A 19,626-nucleotide genomic window follows, 5' to 3' on the forward strand; every position below is an offset into this window, starting at 1 on the left:
TCCACAGGTCTTATATCTTCTGTTGATATCTCAATTTCTGTTGTACATTCAGTTTCAGCAAATTCTGTTGTTGTTCTTGTAACACGATCGATGACCGTAGGTTCATGTTCTCTTAAAGATGTTGGTGTTACTGGTTCATTCTTGTTTTTCTGTTCAATATTTTCTGAAGTAAATTTAACATTCTCTTTGTGTGTGGTAGTTTCTCTCTCCACATGTTTTATATTTTCTGGTGTTGTAATCTCAATTTCTGTTGTACATTCAGTTTCAGCGAATCCTGCTGTTGTACCTATCACATGATCGATAGCTGTAGGTTCATGTTCTTCTGAAGATGTTGGTGTTACTAGTTTATTTATGTCTTTATGTTCAATATGTTCTAAAGTTAAATCAACAGGTTCTGTCTTGATGTCTTTGTATGTAGTAGTTTCTCTCTTCACAGGTTTAATATCTTCTCGTGTTGATATCTCAATTTCAGTCGTACATTCAGTTTCAGCAAATTCTGTTGTTGTCCCCATCACGTGATCAAGGACTGTAGGTTCATCTTCTCTTGGTGTGACTGGTTCATTTATATCTTTATGTCCAATATGTGCTGAAGTTAAATCAGCAGGTTCTGACTTCCTCTCTTTGTGTGTGGTTGCTGTTGATATCACAGTTTCTGTTGTTCGTTCAGTTTCAGTAGGATGTGTTGAGATCTCTATCCCATGTCCTCTCATTGTGTCATCATGTTCATATTGTCTATTAGATATCTGTGTTAGTGATTCATCAATGTTTTCCTGTTCAGGGTTTTCTGGAGCTCTTATTTCCCTTCTTAATTTTATATGACTTCTACTAATCCTCTGTATTTGATCATCTCTCATGGTTTCATAGATTGCTCCCACTTTTGGCTTGCTATCTTTGCTCTCCAAAGATGGTTTCCTCCAATTTCTCTCAGTTTTAGAAAACACTCTCTCCAGTTCTGTGCCAAGGTCTGTTTCAGGGAGCGTTGTTGTCTTTTTCATCTGTTGTATTGTAATTGTGATAATATTCACATTTTCATCTGAGATGGCTGATTTCTCTGCTTCTTTTTCAAGATGTTTTGTAGGCACCATAATATTTGATGCACTTTCTTTCCCAAAGCCTGGAAGCACACTTGATAGTTTTATTGAATTGTCTAAATCACTTGGGTTTGTATTAACTTGGAACCACCTGTTCCTAGCTTTTATTTTTGAATGATTGTTTGTTTTATTTCCATTTTCTGACACAAGTGCCTTTCCTTTGAGTTGGGTATGTATCACCTGAATGATATCAGACTCTTGGAGTTTAGTAGTTGATGTTATTTCAGCATTGGCTGATGATGTCTGGTTTCTGAAATGTAGTACGTCATCTGTGATGTTAGACACTGAAGTTACCTTGTCAACACCTGGTTTGAGTTTGTCATCCATGATGACAAATGATGGGCTCATTTTGCTTTTGTAAGCATCTGGTGAGGTTTTGTTGCTGAGGTATTTTACTGATTTTTTTGCTTTGATCTCGTCTGCCCTCAACAGCTTTGCACGTGTAGTCGGTATTTCAGTATTTAGAGCCGCATTGGTTCCAGGCTGTGTTCTCCAGCTTACAGTAAAAGACTTTTTGTCATTTTGTGGGTTTTTTTTCCATATGTTTCTTCTTTTTACTAATACTTGGTTTCTATGTGTTGAGTCAGGTTGAGAATGTGTGTCGTGACTTGAGGCGATACTTAAGATCTCACCTGTGTCCATCATCTCACCATCTGAATTATCTTGTGATTCAGCTGTGTTGTCCTGCGGGTTGGATCTTAAAATATGTTCTTCTCGAACAAGCCCCGTTCTTAGTAAATGCAATATTATTTTTCTATGGATAACAGCATCATTACTGGATTTGGATCCGTTTTCCAAAGTACTCTCCAGTAACTCATTCACTTCTGCTCTTTTGTGCTGTTGAGAATATCTTGTAGCCTGGTGTATGGGACAGATGGCTGAACCTTGTCTGTTCATCTTTTGATAAGACAATATCCTCATCCATGCAGCAGATGGGAGAGTAGTCCTTAACATCTTGGCTGATGCTGACACCTGTTTCCACAAACATCTCTCAAGGGAATCTTTAAAAGCATCCGCTGGCAACACATCTGTGGATTGACCTGAATGATAGTCAGTCTTCCAGTGTTTTGTCTTTAACCACTTGTCCAATTTTGTCATGCTTGTTCGTTTGCCAGTGATAAGACAGTGATGCTTCAAAACAGTAATGCCTTTTTTTGTCGAATGCATTTTCCATCTTAAGGTTCTTATAATCTATAAGAAATATGAATATAGTGATTTTATGGTATAGCATTGGGACGCACGCACGAGCATGCACATGCACAGACACGCACGCACGCACGCACGCACACACACACGCACGCACACACACAGACACACACACACACACACACACACACAGTAATTCTGCATTACATTTCTTTGTATAAAATTCTTGAAAGTATAATTCATATGAACACTTATTGTATACAGCATACCGTATGTTGTTTTCCTTTCAGTTTTGTTGTTCTTTTACTCAAAGAAATATATTGATAAATTGTTTCTTCTCATGTTTAAAAGCTTAAAAAATATGAGCTTACCTTTGATGGTACAATTCCAGGAAAGATGTTTTCTTTATAATGCCCCCTATGAACCCACAAGCATGGCATAGATTTAATCCAATGCACTACTGCAATATACATGCACTTTGTAAAAAAGCATCTGCCATGTTTTCTGAAACCTGACTGAAATCGAGCCCAGTCTCCGCACTGTATTTCTTGACATGCCGTTTCATCAAGATCAGAAATCCGAAAGGTTTTCTTCAGGTGTAAAGACATAGCTATGGTAAGCAGAGACAGTGGCAGCCACCATAACCTCATCACGCCATATACTCAAACAACATTGCATTTACAGTTTTCGTTCTTCAGACGGAAGGACGGTTACACTTTTATCTTTGCTTAATTTGGGTCTTTGAGTTTTGCTATGTACATAAGATAAGACATTTACAGCTGGTGAAGAATAGAATAGTATTCATCACCTGACTTATTTTAATGTGGGAATTTATCAAAGGCCAGACAATAACACTGCACATGTTGAGCACTACGTTGCCAGCAGAAACAGAGGCACATGCATTAATTGTAAATAAATCATGTAAAATACCCTAATTTCTATCATTTTTGGTTTGTTATTTATATTTTACATTGCAGGATCCTGTAAATACAGACATTCAACATGAAAAGAGTAAGATGGGAAACCACGTCATAACATAACTTTTCAGTGAAAGTTTTATGTTATATAGTTACATTTCATCTCTGTTTAATTATCATTTCATCTCTGTTTTGTTTGTGCCACTTCTCACATATTTGGCCTCTACAAACAATATATTTCAGCCAATGTCTGTGTTCTCTACGTTTGGTCTAAAGTGGTTCATAGCACGTTTTAGCTTGCCGTTAAAAAAGTAAAAATGATCACTCTCCTTTTCACTGATTTGGACACCGCTGGTTGGCTTCTGTGTGCCATTTTCCTGTAATTTGTGATTTCGTTAAGTAGAGGATGATTGATGTGCCGTTGAGGTTTGTCTTTTGAGTCGCTGAAAGGCTTGGTGGAATTTCAGCCAGGCCATTGATGTTTAATGGCCCTGTTTTGTTTTTTAATGGCCCTGTTTTGATGATTTAAGTGGACTCTCAGGTTTGGTGAATAAAGCAACTCCAGAAAGAACCTTGACCAGTTGCTTCAATATCAACCTTTTCCACTTACATTTCTCTTGATGGTTTTGCACAACTGCGCCTTCAAAGGTAAACCCATTTAAGTTTACGTGGCGGTATGCGATCCAACAGATGTAGCCTGTATCGTGCCAGTTGCCCATGTCATGTATGTATTTCACCTTGAGGTGAAACATGCCACTTAAAATATATGTGGTTGTTGGTGAGGGTCTTGAGTTGACTTGACGTGCAGTGAGGGCATCTCTCCTCTCAGTAGATCCTTAACAACCTGTCAGGATTAAACAAACACCAACAGCAGAACAGATAAGTGTGAATAAAAGAATGCAGGAGACTTCACATGTCACTAACACAGCTGTCAAGGCACACCTGTTTTAGGATCTAACATTAATGCAGAGCCAGTTTCATTGTTCAGTTAGAGTATTTGCAGAATTCTGGTAATACAGATGATATACCGTATAGAGTGTATTAATTTGTAAATACATTAAATAAACAAAGCTTTTATTTCATTTTCTAAAGCTCCAAAAGTCTGCTTTGAATTGAATTTTTACTATGCAAATTGCAGAGTAATTATGTGGTGGACTATACAGTACTAACTGTTAAAGGTACAGTTCATTCAGAAAAAAAATTGAATCTTCATTTACTCATCATCACCATCATATGTTGTGCCTTCATGATTTTAATGTGTTAAACACAAAAAGAGATGAAAATGAGATGTTGTCATAGGCATAATCTTAGAGACTGACAACCTTTCGTGGCATCAACATTCTTGTTGATTTCACAGAAATTATTTTGCATATTTTTGAACTGTCCCTTTAAGATACACATATATACATTGTTTTATGTGTTGTAGCATAAATGTGCTATTTCAAGACTCCAGAAAATAGACCTAGAACTTACTATATGCTATTTATCGTTGCTGTCCTTCTGAAACGTCAGATGTCCAAATTCGCTGTTTTTCAGGAAATGGAAAAAACTCTTTTTAAATGATTAAATACTGTGTTGTCGAAGTTGACAAACAATTTTATTACTATTTATTGGTTAGATATTTCCAAATCCCAGTGACAAACTTAAAGGGTGACTAATAATAATGATTTTTGATGAAAAATCATGAAATATGGAGACATGAGATTTCAGAAGGACAGCAGCATTATGTTTCTTTTAATAATGAAATATTTCAAGTTCAAATCAAGATCTTAGTGATGGAGATATGTACCATGTCTTTATGGTCTTCAAGAGCTCCTGCTCTGACACATAAGTGATCTCTATAAAGTCTTGATATGCCCAAAAAACTGGTGTGTGTGTTGACACAAAAGCGAAATAAATACATTTGTCTTCATTGCATCTACAGCAATCCAGTGCTGCTTTATTGAAAAGCAAATGAAACTGCGTCCATCCCTTGTGAAATAGTCCTTCACACCTGTTCTGTTTTTCATCGGCGTGATTTGGTTGCCATATGGCACCCAACATATTGAACATTGAAGTATAGATGAGACGCCAGTATAGTCTCATTGTACCTTCTTAACAGAGGAAGCTGTTGAGCTTATGTGTCATGCACTTATATTCATATGATTCTCGCCACTTGACTTTTGCCATTTGCGGCCACTGGATACTAAACCCATTTTCTCATTAAAGCTACAGAAGCTTTGGTTTGTGAAAAGCTTTTCTCGTCTGTTTTTGTTGTACACACTAAATGGCTTTCTAGGAGTATTTCTTACACATGAACAGTATTTTTGCTTTTCTTCTTCTTTAATGTGTTTCATACAGTAGTTATTCCCAGGTTGATTTCCTTAGTACATACACGGTGGCTTAGTGGGGCTTTCAAAACATTGCTTTTTTTGCAAATGATTCAATAGTATTGGGCTTGGAAAATCTTGTCTACCATTTTAGAAATGTCAAATCTTATGGTCAGTACGCCCACTTAATATTAAATCATAACTCTTGCAAGTAAATATTGGTATTATTTGCAAACTAGCCTAACAATTTAATCTAACAATGTTTGCACATTTAAAAAAAATGTTTGATACCAAATTATATAAATACTGGTGCATTGAACATCTGCTATGATCAGTATCTGCTTCCTTTACTATTTTGTTATAGCTATGCTCTGCTATCTCTTTTTCGAACTGAAAGTACGTGCAGACCATGTGACAGAATAAAGTGTGCTTTGACATTTGCATCTCATAATACATTTTTGTGTGCAGATTATCCAAGTCTCAAAAGCTCTGACACAATTGACGTTTTACCTGATCCGAGCATGGCAATCTCACTTGAAACACTGCATGCATAGAGGTAAGAATGTTTCTCGAGTTGGACTGCACAGAAATAGACTAAATAGATTTTCAGACAGTCTTGCTTGTCTTCTTCACATTTACTGATACAATGATAAAATGTTGCAAAATTGCAACAATTGCATGTGAATTGGTGGTGAACCTAAACAGAAGTACTATTTTGTTAGATTGAAATTTTTTCTTAAGGTTCAATCAAAGGGGTTTCCAGACTGTGGCCGATGGTGATTAAGGCACAAAAGAAAGAACGACCTTTCATTTTAAAGGTAGGTACCCTTTGCGATCAAAATCAAATAACACTTGAAGAAGAACAGAGATGAACATGGGCAGTGTGAGGACAAATAACAAAGAGAAACCCATGGAAATAATCAAAGCATACACTCGAGTAATAGCCAGGAGGAAGTCAAAGAATGGAAGGCAATCTATCTCACAGATGGAGGTCACACCATCACTGATGGGGTCCCTTCATTGACATACTTGTCTTCACTTCATATGGTGGTTGAATATATTTTTGGACCACTGATGAATCAGCATGGACTTAAAACTACCGCAAAGTATGAAGTACCACAAAGATGTTTAGAGTTTTATATGTATGCCTTAATTAAGATGTTGAGATGACCTATACTTCAGTCTTGAAATTATTCACAAACTTCAATTAATACCCCATAACTTTGAATGTCTGGTAGCTTTAAGAGCATCTAGTGCACCTGATCATATTCACTTTTATCAGCTATATATAATTCAATTCTCTCTCTTTCAGGAAGAACTGATCAAAATTACTGATGACTCCTCTTGCACTCAGCATATGTCAGTTTCTCTAATGCTGCACCACCTGCATCCATGCAAATCAAAATTTTGTGTTCTAAACTCATCAGCAGGCATACTCACAAAGCAATGGGAAACACCAACATAAAAACTAACATACTGAACCGGAGCAGCAGGAACATGCGAGCCTTCATCAGCAAAGAGAAGCTGGATGTGGAAGCCTTTATAGCAAAATACCCCGGGAAAGATATGACGGACACGCTGCTGCCACATTCGGTAAAAAAGTTCTGCTTCCGGCCTGATGTGCCAAGCCACAGTATCTTGATCTCTGAAAACACTGAGCTTCTTTGCAAGGAAGGCCAGTACATTTCACTCTTCGTTGAGGATGAAGAAAATCAAGAAGTGTGCACAAAGCATGTTTGTCTGTGTATGCCTTTATCCTCTGCGACATCTATTATAATATATGATGTATAATCAGTTAGACTGTATAGACTGTATTTTGAAACTCAGTTATAATTGGAGGAAGACTCTAATCACATATCTGAGAGTTGTCTTATGTGTGTAAGACATTGGTATTAATGATACATAATATATCTGTAAAAGTTTATATTTTAAATGAGTAAACAACATCTAAACAATGAGGATCTTTGTATTTCATCTTGTGTTTTATATAAACACAATAAAAGCAGCCAGACCATTATGTTATCATGAAAATACAGAGTGACTTGACTCCTGATAGATTAAGTCGTACTGTCTAAAAGGGACAGTTCACCCAAAACTGTAAATTCTATCTTCATTTACCATATCACCCTCAAGTTGTTCCAAACCTGTATACATTTCTTTCTTCTGATGAACACAGAGAAAGATATTTGGAAGAATGCCTGTAACCAAACAGTTATTGGCCACCATTGACTACCATAGTAGGAAAATTGCTTTATACTGTTAATGTTGTTCTGTTGAACTCAAAAGAAGATGTAGAATGTAGGAAAGCAAACAGTTCTGGGGCACTTTTGACTACCATTGTCATCCCATTGCACTACTAGTCAATGGTGGCCAAGAACTGTTTAGTTACAAGCATTCTTCCAAATATCTTTCTCTATGTTCATCAGAACAAAGAAATTTGGAACAACCTCAAGGATCGGTAAATGATGACAGAATTTTTATTTTTGGGTGAACTGTCCCTTTAAATCTTTTATTTCTTTTAAATGACAATTACTCAAAAGAACACAGCTATGGGAGTAAATGCCAATTGTCATTCGTCAAGATGGTCTGTTCTATGCAAACGTGAACTGCTGACCGATAAGCCACCTAGTACTTTTATGATGACCTAAATTACAGTAGTCTTCATCCGAATTCACTTTAAGGTTGAGACCTGTGTAATTTAGTCCACGTCTCCTGTGCAACGTAGATAAAACATGCCATTCAGATAAAGGTTTAGTTAATAAGACTTTCTCTTAGTGGCATTTTAAAATAAGTCACTAAGTATTAGCATTATCATGTATTTGGATTTCATCTACTCTCATGATAACTTCTCGATATGCGTGACATTGTAGCCCTGACGTAGCATTCTAATGACATGCTTCACAAAGAAAACACTAAGGTCTTTGTGGCACTCTGACATCTGCATGACTGTGCAGAAAAACTGTGCTTATTTTGTTGACAAACTTTGTTCTGAGGGAAAGATCATTTTAGTAGTCCTTGACAACAGATGGGCAGTTTAACTACTCAGTAAGAGTATAAATTATTTGTAACATAATTTATAAGATACGTTTACTTAAATAATATTAATGCACATTTCAAAAGCTCTGCTAGACATAAGACAAGCTGAAAATTCTTGACTTCAGACAACAAATATGTCTCTCTTTTTAAGATTTCAGGAAGACTGAGTTAACAGCATGACCATGACTTGCACAACATCTCTCAGAATTTCAGGGTCAGACACATTTAAAGAGAATCATAGCGAGGCGGAGAGATACAGATAAGACACCATTGAATGACTGCAACAGAAAACAATGTAAGACTAGAAAACATTTTTACATGTATGATTGTGCAATCAAACTTTTACATTTGAAGTTATTTTTACATAAGTTTTAATAACTTAAATATATCATACTGTATTAAAGACGTTCACTGTTTAAAAAACATTTTTCCTCTCCGTTACACACACACAGATGTGTTTGCCGGTTTCCTTCTATGCGCTCTACATACTTAGTATGTGTCTAGGGATTTTGTGTGTGACGTTTGTGTGCCTGTGGAGTGGGACCTGGAGAGGAGGTTTTGCCTGTGATGGCTCTTTTTTGCAGTTTAACTGGCACCCTGTGCTGATGGTGGCGAGTCTGGTGGTGCTGTACGGAAACGGTGAGGTCTCTTCCTGTAAAGTTAACTTAAATTAAACAAAAATGAGAACTGTATTACATTAACTGGGCTATGTACAAGAATCATCCAAGCATCCAAGTTTCCCTTGAAAGTCATTTAAAAAAAAGCATCTCTCTACCAGTGTTCATGCTGAGTGCAACATTAGACAAGCATGGGTTGTTTTGATCCCTGATTCATGAGACAGCCAACACAATACGATAGAATGACTGTACTGTGTGTGTCGTCTGTGTAACATTCAACCTCTTAATCTTGGTACCATAGCATGTCTCACTATCTGCCAGAATCTGTGCCTTAAAGGAGGCCCCACATGTTTGTTTTCAAGAGTGTAAGCAACATTTTCAACACGTTTAACGAAAAACTATCAGGTAAACACAAATAGAGCTTCATTAAACACAGTAAGCTGTGCTCAGATCTAATAGACAGTTGTCACATTAATATCCAATAGTGAGTAACAGAAGCTGTTTATTCATGAATCATATGTATTTCTAATTTTAAATAGTGCAATGAACCACTAGCATACTAATGTATTATCACGGTACAAGGAAAAATACGATTAACTCTTTACTCCAATTATCCTGTCTTGTTTCTGTCTCTTAGCTGTACTACTGTACCGAGTTCCTCTCACCTGGAGCAGATGGTGGTGCAAGGTGGCTCATGCCGGACTACTGTTGGTGGCAATTGTGCTCTCTTTGCTGGGCGTGAGAGCTGCTTTTGATTTTCACAGTGCCAACAACATCCCTCACCTGTATTCCCTACACAGTTGGATTGGGATCTCAACTGTGACCCTATTCATTTTGCAGGTACAACAAATAATGCTTACCAATAACCAATAATTTCGTATTGGTTAAGCTCAATAAGTACTGTAGTGCTACTCCATCAAATACAAATGTGCTGATGTTCTTTTTACTGTACCTTTGTTTCCTGATTGGATAGTGGTGTGTTGGTCTGGGTGCCTTTTTATTGCCCTGGAGCCCTTTGACATTTAGAGCCTTTCTGAAACCTATTCACACCTGGATGGGCATGGCTATATTTATCTTGAGTCTTATCTCCAGCCTGTCAGGGATCAATCAGAAACTACTGCTTACATTGTGAGTGACATTGCAATTCTATTTGTTCATCCAGTCCTAATATTCCGTCGGCCCTGGAAATACAGTATATTCAATTGTGGAATACATTTTAGAATATATATTCACTCTCTAAAGTTCATATATTTTTACTATTGATGGCAGATTTGTTCAGCTGTTCCAGACACTACTCTTTCTAATTGTGTCTCCGCAGAAATGGGAGAAACGGAAGCAATACAGAACCATACACTGCGTTGCCCACTGAAGCTGTGTTTGCAAACTCATTAGGTCTCTTGGTTGTTATTTTTGGGTTGGTGGTGCTAAAAATTCTTTTCAATCAGGAATGGAAGAATCCAGAATTTGAGCAAGAAAGTAACAGGGTGAGTGTGATCCACTGTTAAAATTCTACAATTAAAAATAATAATAATAAGAAGAAATACATTCATATCGTAACTCTTTATAAATTGAATTTTGTGTGGTGTTGGTGTATAAAATACTGAGCAGAGAAATGGTTGAAATGTTTTTTTCTTCTGTATTCGTAGCCTTTGTTGGCAGATGCAAGATGAAGACTGAAGCAAAAAAGAGAAAAGAATACATTTACAGAATATTACTGTTAAACATGCAAAACCCTTTGAAATTACTGTGGACGTTTTAAAGAAGGCTTTGGTTGGTATCACTAGTGTCTATTCAGCTATTTTATGCTTTATTTCATCTTCAAATCCTATGAATGTTCGAACCTCTTGTGGTTACAAAGAGAATTGCACTCAATAAACCTAAACCTTTGTGGAATTTGTTTTTAACGTTATTTTTGTTATATATGTATTTACCTTGGTTTAAAGTATCATTTTGTTGAGAATTAAACCGAATTGCTTACACCGAACAAAAACAGTGGAGATGCCGGGGATTGAACCCGGGGCCTCATACATGCAAAGCATGCGCTCTACCACTGAGCTACATCCCCATTGGATAACGTCACGTTTCAACTGTATTTACTACAAAACGGTTTATGATTGTGTTTGTAATAAATTTTGTTCAATAAGTCAATAAAGTGTACAGTTAATGATCTAAACCATAACAAAACGTTATAGCCTACCTTCTATGTGTAGGCTGTACATGTTTAGTCTGCTCAAATAACATAAAAAAGCTCCAACGGAGCTGTGGCGCGTCACTTACGCTGTTACTCGATTACGACGCTGATTGGTTTAAAATCCCACTGTATATGACAGTGGCCAATGAAATTCGTTTACGGTGATTTCCAACAAGAACAAATCAACATTGCGTCCTATGTCAGAAATCTTGTTGCGGGTGAATGTGTGTGTACACACGGATGACGAACCACACGCAACCGCGCGGATATGTGATGTTTAATAAATCGAAGACTACGAGAAAAGCGGCTTTTGTAGCATATTTCTATTTCGTTTAAAAACATGTCAGCCTTTGTGGTGAGTGACAGTTAAAACGGAGAATGCTATGAGTGTTTTGTTAGCTTGCTAAAGTTGTTAGCTTGCTTAGGTACAAAGCCATAATGTTACCAGCCTTTATAGCTTTTTAGATCAATGTGATTTAGTGCGATTCATAGTCAACTAAATATAATGCCATAATGACTTTTTTTGGGGGGGGATTTGTAGTTTAAATGTATATACTTTGTTAGATAAGTGTCAGATGTTCTATGCTCATGTAAGTATCTGTAATTCAGTTGCATTCATGCCTATAACAGTGCTTAAAACATTTTTGTTGGGCTATACGAAATGGGTTGTTAGAATGTTTTTTTTATATTTTATACCTGTTTTTGGATTGTTCACAAACTCATCGCCCATGGTCCAAGTTTCGTTGGTTTTCTATGGCAATGCTGCTATTTACCACAAGGGGCTCTTAAAGAAATCTTGCATATTAAAACAATCTGAAGGAGTAAAATATCTGAGGTTTACTTGAGCTAACATATTGTGCTAAAACCAAGGCTAATTATAGAGTTTCTGTAATATTTAAATAAGGAATAGGTGTTTTTTCACATTTGTAGTTGGGTTGCATATTTATTCATGTCTTTTCTGCACTTATTTTCTAGGCCCATCCGTCAGTTCGCGTTAGGGGAACGGAGCTCACATACACACCTGTGTTGTGTCAGGATGAGAAGTGTGCAGGGCAAGAGAAAGGAGTGCACATGCACTGCCCACTGTGCTCTGTGATTGAGTCTTACCAAGATCCTGTAATCCTTCGAGCTCACTTCCGCATTAAACATGTTGACAAAGGCATTGACTTTGCAGGTGATGCATAGTGAGGATGTAGACTCATGTAGATTATGTGTATAGTTATTTTGTATGCTTCTAACTAAACATCTTTTTATGGGCAGGTTTGAAGGTACTACGCTGCTGTAATCACTGTGAGATTGTAGGCACTATTAAAGGAGAAAAGAGGTTCAAGGGTGCTCACTGGCACTGCTATCGCTGTAGAAATGGTTTCAACAGAAGGGATGAGGCCATAAAACACTATAATACACATTTCCGAAATCCTCACACCACATTCCAGATCCAAGTCACACAGGTTGATAACACTGAATTAGACCGGTTTTTAAAATTACATTGGTTATTTTTCTCAAATACTTATCCCCATCAATATGTTGTTAATTCCATCATTTTTTGCATGTTTGTTCAACCAGAATGTGAACTGCCGACAGTATTACGGTGACAGTTCAGAGGCACGTGCTAAAGCATATGAAGGGCTAACAGTGAGTCTTGGACCAGATGGTGCTAGCATTGGATCGATCTTAACCCAGCCCGTCCTTAACACTGGCACTGAAACCCTATTGACTGTGGAGCCAAAGGTAAACAAAGCTTTTAGGGCATGTACGTACTTTAGCAAGCATGAGTGACCACTAAGCTTTAAATTTGAACTTTGAAGTATAATTCTTGACTGCTCCTTTACGTTTGAAGTATGACTGTGAGAGAACTGGAATCCCATTGGGTGCTGAGGAGGAGGTGGGCTCTTCCCAGAATTCTGATGGGACACAGACCCTTGTTCTGATGGATGCTGATGGACAGGGAAGCAGTGTGATCTATGACACAGCTACTGGCATACTTACGGAACAGGTACCATCACTATGAAGTATGACCACCACAACGTATAGCATTCCTATTTCTAAAATACTGGCTAGATGTTTATGTGATATAATTTAAGTTATGCAGTTTTCGTTTTTTATCAAATCTCCTGGACGGTATGTATTATAACTTTGTCATTGTGATTTTAGGAGGTAGAGGGTTTGGAACAGAGCCTGCTACAGAAACGACTCCTCGAGCTTCACCAGCAGATAGACACACTCCGTCAGGAAAAGGAGAGTATGGAGAAGACTTTACGTGGTGAGATCAAACAGCTCAAAGAACAGGTATGCTCTTTGACAGGAACATAAGATGACATAAGACACAGGAAATCATTTGGCATGAGCCTAAAGAAGAATATATGTCCATTAGTTCTCTTTATAAAATTCTCTGTTTGATTATTTATCTTATCAGGTTGCAAGCCTGGTGCAGTCTAATGTAAGGATGTTTGAGGAACTGCAAGCATATCAATGCCCGGACCACAGCCAGCAAAAAGTAGCCAAGCTTGTAAGTATTCTGAATGTATATGTGTTCTTTGGAAAGGTTGGGGGATTTAGAAATGTATTGTGATCGCAACTCATTGTGCTGTTTAACAAGGCACTTAACTCCACATGGCTCCAGAAGATGGCTGCTTTAGTAATGAATGTAATTATTATGTGGATGAAAAGCCTCTGCAACACACCACCCACTAATTAACAATGTGCCTCCGTACCACTTTAATTAGTTTGCTGAATATTTGCTAATTATTATTCCTCTCTCTGACCAGTGTTATGATATGCCCAGCATACTATTAAGGCAAGTTATATCGTCAAAAAAAACCTCAACGTACGTTTGTTAATTTAGGGTTGGCTTTATGAAAAAATACATTAAAAGCAGTAAGCTTGGGTTATTTTGTTCTGTTTTTATTTTTTTATTAGATGGAAAGCCTTGAAGCTCAGCACAAGGAGCTACTGCAGGCACAGCTCGCCTCACTCAGGAGAGAGATCTTGTCAGGGACAGATTACATGCCAATCAATGGCCACAAGGGGGCGCTGGAGCTCAGTTTGGATTTAGAGGAGCAACAGGCAAAAGCAATCAGTGGCTCTGAAACAGGACTAGAGGATTTACAACTACAAACCGACCAACATGAGGAATTGAAATCCTCAGAGCTGGAACTTGTGCCAACAGATACAATGCCTTGTTTGGAGAGCCCCAGTTTGGACATAGATTTGTCAAACACTGGACTGACCACCAATGTTTTAGAAGATAAACAAGAAGTGTCATTGTCTCCTGTGTCGTCTAAGAAGCGCAGTTTGGTGGATGACACAGAACGGACTGTAGAAACAAAAGTACAGAGAGTCTGCTGAGTTTGGCTGCCTTCATTCCTTTTTCATAGTGCTGTTATGAATTACTGTTAAATTTGCCATGCATCTTCTGGTCATAAATGATCTGTCCATAATCGGTTTTTGCCTATAAATAAATGTTTAAATACAGTACTTGATTTGGCCTTACCAGTGGTGGCCAGAAGAACATATAGGCATGTTTGAATTGTTAAATTTATAGAATCCAATATTTTTTAAATCTTTCTTATCCATGCTTATTTGATGTTATTGTTGTTACATGCAGATATGATCTGAGATCTCACATATTCATTGTCTTATACTCATATCATTGATATCTATGTTGGATGTGAAGTATGGGTTATTTAAACATTAACATTAATGGTCATGAAATAATAAAAAAATGGAACATTAATGATCATTAACAAAAATATTATTAATGGTTGTATACTGATTTTTAGCATTTCTGTTATTTAAGTTGTAAATTGTTATCCAGAGCTGAAAAGGATCTGTAAATCATTTGTAAGTCATTTTTGTGGAGGATTTGTATACATTTTTTATTTTATATAGGCATACAAAAAATATTTTGATAAACAATAATAAACTTTCTTTAGTTGTTTGCTAAAATTCACATGGACCTTTCAAGACATTTATCAGCAGCAGCCTACATTTCTCACTCCAGTCCGCGTGACGTCATCAAGCAATAAAACCAACGGAGAGTTATAAGTTACCCCTTTTCCAAATAAAAATGTCGAGAAGAACAGCAGATCATATTTCTGTATCTACTGCAGAATTAATAGCAATACTTCTAGTGCTTCAATGGATAGAAAAAATCCAACCAATAAAGTCAGGAATATGTGCAGATTACCTGTCAGTAGCCTACTAAACAGTTTGTCAAGTGGAACATCTTTAGCAAGGCAAGATATAATATATGAAGTAATGTCTCTTGAGAATAATTGGATTACATCTCACATGGGTGTGAAAGGAAATGAGGCTGATCATCTGGCCAAACAGGTATTGGATCACTCACAAATAGATATTGAAGTGGCATTAAATAAATCAGAAGTTATCGCGTTAATAACGATTGAAATAAAGGAATTATGGCAAAAGGAATGGGACGAAGGAACAAAAGCATTTTCGATGCATACATGAAATAGTTGGTTCAGAGAGAAGAAGATTTGGAAACAGGAAAGAGGATGTTTTAATCAAAAGAATGCGTATTGGACATTGCTTTTATATAGAATAGGAAAGCATGAAAATTGTGATAATTGTGGATTATTATAAACAGTTGAACATGTGCTTTTAAAATGTGAATCTTATGAAAGAGCCAGGTTTCTGCTTTGTCAAGCCTTAAGATGTGTGGAAATAAATGAATTGTCACTACAGATTCTGTTAAGAGATGGGACTAATCAAGCGAGAATTTATCGTGAATTATTATTATTTATTTAAAGCAAACATGGTTGATAGATAGGATTAGAATAGGATTTAGAATATCTATAATTTTGTTTAGTCCCTTTTGTTTCTGAATTTCCTATCCATCAGGCGCTTCACGCTCCTTTCCAGTAGGTGGCGGGAATGCACCTTTTAAGTTGGTTTGCCAAACGCCATTAAACCCTAGAAGAAGAAGAAGACGCAGGCAGCTGTCTTTAGGCAATTGTTGTGAGTATCTAGTTAAACTTCATCGTTTGATTTAGAGCTCGATCAACATATCAGTGAATGTAAATAATGTAAATAAACCCTAGGAGGACGTGGAAATGGCATCATCAAGTTCGATATGAGTAATTTGTTTTGTAGTTAGGTGTGCAAACTGACTTGCATGTGCAGTTGAATGGCTTTGCTGTTTAACTGTTACATTGAACATTTCTAGTCATAGATCATTTACCAACTAACTTTCATATGTATTGCGGTTATATGCAATGATATACTGGATTTAACTGTGTTGCTTTAGAAAAGTACAGTAGTTTACGTCGAACCAATAGCATGTGTATGTAATGCAAGTATGGATTGTGTTTTATCCTGGTTTATAGGTGACACATATGTCACAGTCAGTGCAGCCAGGCGCAATGCCCTCCGCTCCGGACTCTCCGTCACTCAGCGTGACCGTCAGCGGCAATGTGCAGAAATACAGCATCAAGAAGAAAAAGGTTTTAAATGCGGAGGAGACTGAGCTGTTTGAGCTCACACAGGCCGCTGGCATAGTTATTGATCAAGAAGTTTTCAAGTGAGTACTACATGTCACCAAATGTATTTGCATTTAGTGTTTGCAAAGAATAGTGTTAATGTACGTTTTGGCTGTGATAGTGACACAACTAGGGGTGTAACGATACACCCAGCTCACGATTCGGTACGTATCTCGATGCTGGGTTCACTATACGATACACATGTCGATATTTTAAACAAAATTAAAAATTCAAATAACATTTATTTTCTAAATATTAACAATTTCAGTAACTTATTTTGTTGCACATACAATTTAATAAAGAATTTTAACATTTTAAGGCTTAACAGAAATTAGAAATAAAATTCTGTGTCAATTTTGTCAGCAAATTTTGATTTAGTTTTAGTCATAGTCTTTTGACTAAAATGCAATTTAGTTTTAGTCATCCCAATTTATCATAGATTTAGTCTATTTTTAGTCGACGAAATCTACATTATGTTAGTCTACTAAAATCTATCTGGATTAACTAATTTAATTGTTGTAATTATTGTAAAGAGAACATTAGACCATGAACAACATGTAGCAGTTCATTCAGTCTCATTTTGACTCGTTCGTTCAGTGAAGGGCGTGTTCATTCAGTACATTCAACCAATGAAACGCTCTGACAGAGCTCACGCTCAAGCGCTATTGACTCGTGTCTCTTTGAAGTTGCGCTGTCTTTGCTTGAGACAGTAATGAATGAGAAAAATCTTTCAAAAAGACATATTACATAAACTGCAAATGATGCTAAACAATAGAAGAAACATTTAAAGATCATGTTTAGTCGAAGGAAATTGTCTAGATGATTGAAAGTTTATATTTCTGGCTATGCAGGATTATAGTCGACTTGTTAAAGATGAACGTTGCTCCTCTGGCAGTCTATCAGACCCTAAAGACGATGTGTGCAGGACAGAAGGTCTCTGAAACATCTGCTGGTGACGCATCAACAGCATCTCAGACCACCACTGCACCTTCAGAGTCTAGAGGTGAGATCCATGGATTTTTACTTAGACCCAGCCATGCTATGCAACACAACAGTATTTCTTTTTTGTATTGGGAAATTGGTGGCATTATCAAGTGTGTTAGAAGAATGTATTTTCTCATCTCCATCTGCAGAATAATACATTTGATACATTGATTGATACATTTTGATCCAAAAAAATGTGGTCATCACTTTTGTTCGATTCAGTCTTGTTCTTAAGTTTTAATGACTTGAGCTAATTTATTTTAGTGGTTTTCTTTTAGTTAATTGGTCATGTATTAGTGAAACTTTCTAAATCTATATAATCATTTATGTTTATGAAGCAAAATAACTCATGGAAATATATTTGTCAAAAAGTGTGGGAACCCTGATGGTGATCTTATGACTTTATACTACAGTTTTCTGATTCTTTACATCTTCTGCTGTTTCATCTGGTGCTTTGTGGAGTTGTTTTTATAACTGTTATTGTAATCGATGTATGACTTCCTGTAGAAGAGGAGTGTGTGGTCTCTGGAAAGAGTGCTAAAACTGCAGCCCCTCCCTCTTCTTCTGCACCCCGCCCACCAAGGGGAGGGGCTAAGATAGTGGTCTACAGTGCGGGTGACACAAATGCTCCTGTCTCTCAAGGTTTTCCTGCATTCTTCCTCTCTTACTGTTTTTTTATTTTTTCAAGTTGCCTCTTCACCCTCATGTTCAACCTTTTCACCACATTTCTCCTTCCACATAGCCAACTGTTTTCTAACTAATTCCTGCTGCAGTTTCATGACTTGTGTCTCATGGACTTTTTGAGTCTCATTCACCAATAGAGACTTGTGCGTCAGTTGTGACAATGTATTGCGCTTCTAAACCAGCTTCCTGCAAAATTGCCTGTCACCAACATTAAAAACCATGCATGTTAACTGTCAAAATCTTGAACATGGAACATCTGTACCTTCACTTTTTGCCATTCCATCACTTACTACGTACACTGTATGCAACTGGTTTGCTGTGTGTTGCATTTTATAAAAGGTTTTTACTTTAACGTACCTTTCATGTCATAGCATATACAGTACATGTATTTATTTTGCTTTATTTTTTCTATTTTTCCTTGTGTCTATTTGTGATTCAGTACGCAGTAAAACAAGTTCAGGGCAAGGAGAGAAAACTGCAAGAGATGGTTCTAGTCAGCGGGTGCCACGCCAGGTTAGTGCCACCAGGGGGCAGAAGAGCGCCAAGAGCTCTGGCAGTAGCAGCTCATCTTCTCAGCTCACCTCCAACTGAAGTTCTGTTCAACATAAATTATCACATGCATAAGATGTTTAAGTTTCACTCCTTTGTTGTGTTAATGAATTATCTTTTAGACTTTGTACAAACAATTTCACTGTAAATAAAAACGTTATTTTAGGTATTCCCATTTGGTATGCCTTCGTTTTTGCTCGAAGAACACTTATTTTGTCTCAGATTTGCATCTTGTCTAGAGAGATTATAGCTGAAGGTAATATTTTGAATGCCACATTTTAAGTAGTGTTGTTGCTAGAGCCCATGAGATCAGAACCAAGGTTAACACGATTCACACCAAAACAATGGTATGTAAAATGTAGAACTTTCTAATTCTAAGTTTATGTGCCTACTTTGTTTTTTTGAAGAAACTCCAAAGCTGTTCTTGTGCAATTACAAAATGTTTGAAATTAGAAAGCAAGATGGCTTCTAATGTTACTTTTTTGTAAGAATATTCAGTGTTGCTTTGAAGAAGTATTCCTCTTTTTTTCTGTCCGTTTTCAAGTTTCTCAGGCCAGTTGGCATTTCTTATTATTGAGAAATGATACATAAGTACTTAAAC

The 19,626-nt window shown here is 36.9% G+C and overlaps 3 protein-coding genes and 1 non-coding gene across 5 annotated transcripts; 3 read left to right on the forward strand and 1 right to left on the reverse strand.

The window, feature by feature from the left end:
• Positions 1–8,745: 8,745 nt before the first annotated feature.
• LOC130570230 (lysosomal membrane ascorbate-dependent ferrireductase CYB561A3) lies at positions 8,746–10,981 on the forward strand. The gene is made up of 6 exons (XM_057360436.1): positions 8,746–8,794; positions 8,952–9,138; positions 9,754–9,956; positions 10,090–10,244; positions 10,435–10,600; positions 10,763–10,981. The coding sequence occupies exons 1-6, from the start codon at positions 8,774–8,776 to the stop codon at positions 10,784–10,786; spliced, it is 756 nt and encodes a 251-aa protein (XP_057216419.1). The 5' UTR covers positions 8,746–8,773; the 3' UTR covers positions 10,787–10,981.
• A 128-nt stretch (positions 10,982–11,109) lies between these two features.
• On the reverse strand, positions 11,110–11,181 carry trnaa-ugc (transfer RNA alanine (anticodon UGC)). Its single transcript has one exon. It is a non-coding gene; the product is annotated as a tRNA-Ala (tRNA).
• Positions 11,182–11,514: 333 nt separating this feature from the next.
• Positions 11,515–15,305, forward strand: zgc:193801 (uncharacterized protein LOC564476 homolog). The gene is made up of 8 exons (XM_057360433.1): positions 11,515–11,662; positions 12,283–12,481; positions 12,568–12,758; positions 12,874–13,038; positions 13,148–13,303; positions 13,462–13,596; positions 13,724–13,816; positions 14,227–15,305. Exons 1-8 carry the CDS (start codon positions 11,648–11,650, stop codon positions 14,653–14,655), a joined length of 1,383 nt encoding a protein of 460 aa, XP_057216416.1. The 5' UTR covers positions 11,515–11,647; the 3' UTR covers positions 14,656–15,305.
• Positions 15,306–16,195: 890 nt separating this feature from the next.
• On the forward strand, positions 16,196–19,200 carry mzt2b (mitotic spindle organizing protein 2B). 2 transcript variants are annotated; one of them, XM_057360438.1, is made up of 5 exons: positions 16,196–16,287; positions 16,656–16,849; positions 17,660–17,811; positions 18,300–18,434; positions 18,916–19,200. In XM_057360438.1, exons 2-5 carry the CDS (start codon positions 16,665–16,667, stop codon positions 19,065–19,067), a joined length of 624 nt encoding a protein of 207 aa, XP_057216421.1. In that variant the 5' UTR covers positions 16,196–16,287; positions 16,656–16,664; the 3' UTR covers positions 19,068–19,200. The 2 variants fall into 2 exon arrangements, with proteins under 2 accessions (XP_057216421.1, XP_057216422.1); XM_057360439.1 differs by lacking the exon at positions 18,300–18,434.
• The last annotated feature ends 426 nt before the right edge of the window (positions 19,201–19,626 follow it).

The sequence above is a fragment of the Triplophysa rosa genome, linkage group LG19 (assembly GCF_024868665.1).
Source record: "Triplophysa rosa linkage group LG19, Trosa_1v2, whole genome shotgun sequence".
Classification (NCBI taxonomy): domain Eukaryota; kingdom Metazoa; phylum Chordata; class Actinopteri; order Cypriniformes; family Nemacheilidae; genus Triplophysa; species Triplophysa rosa.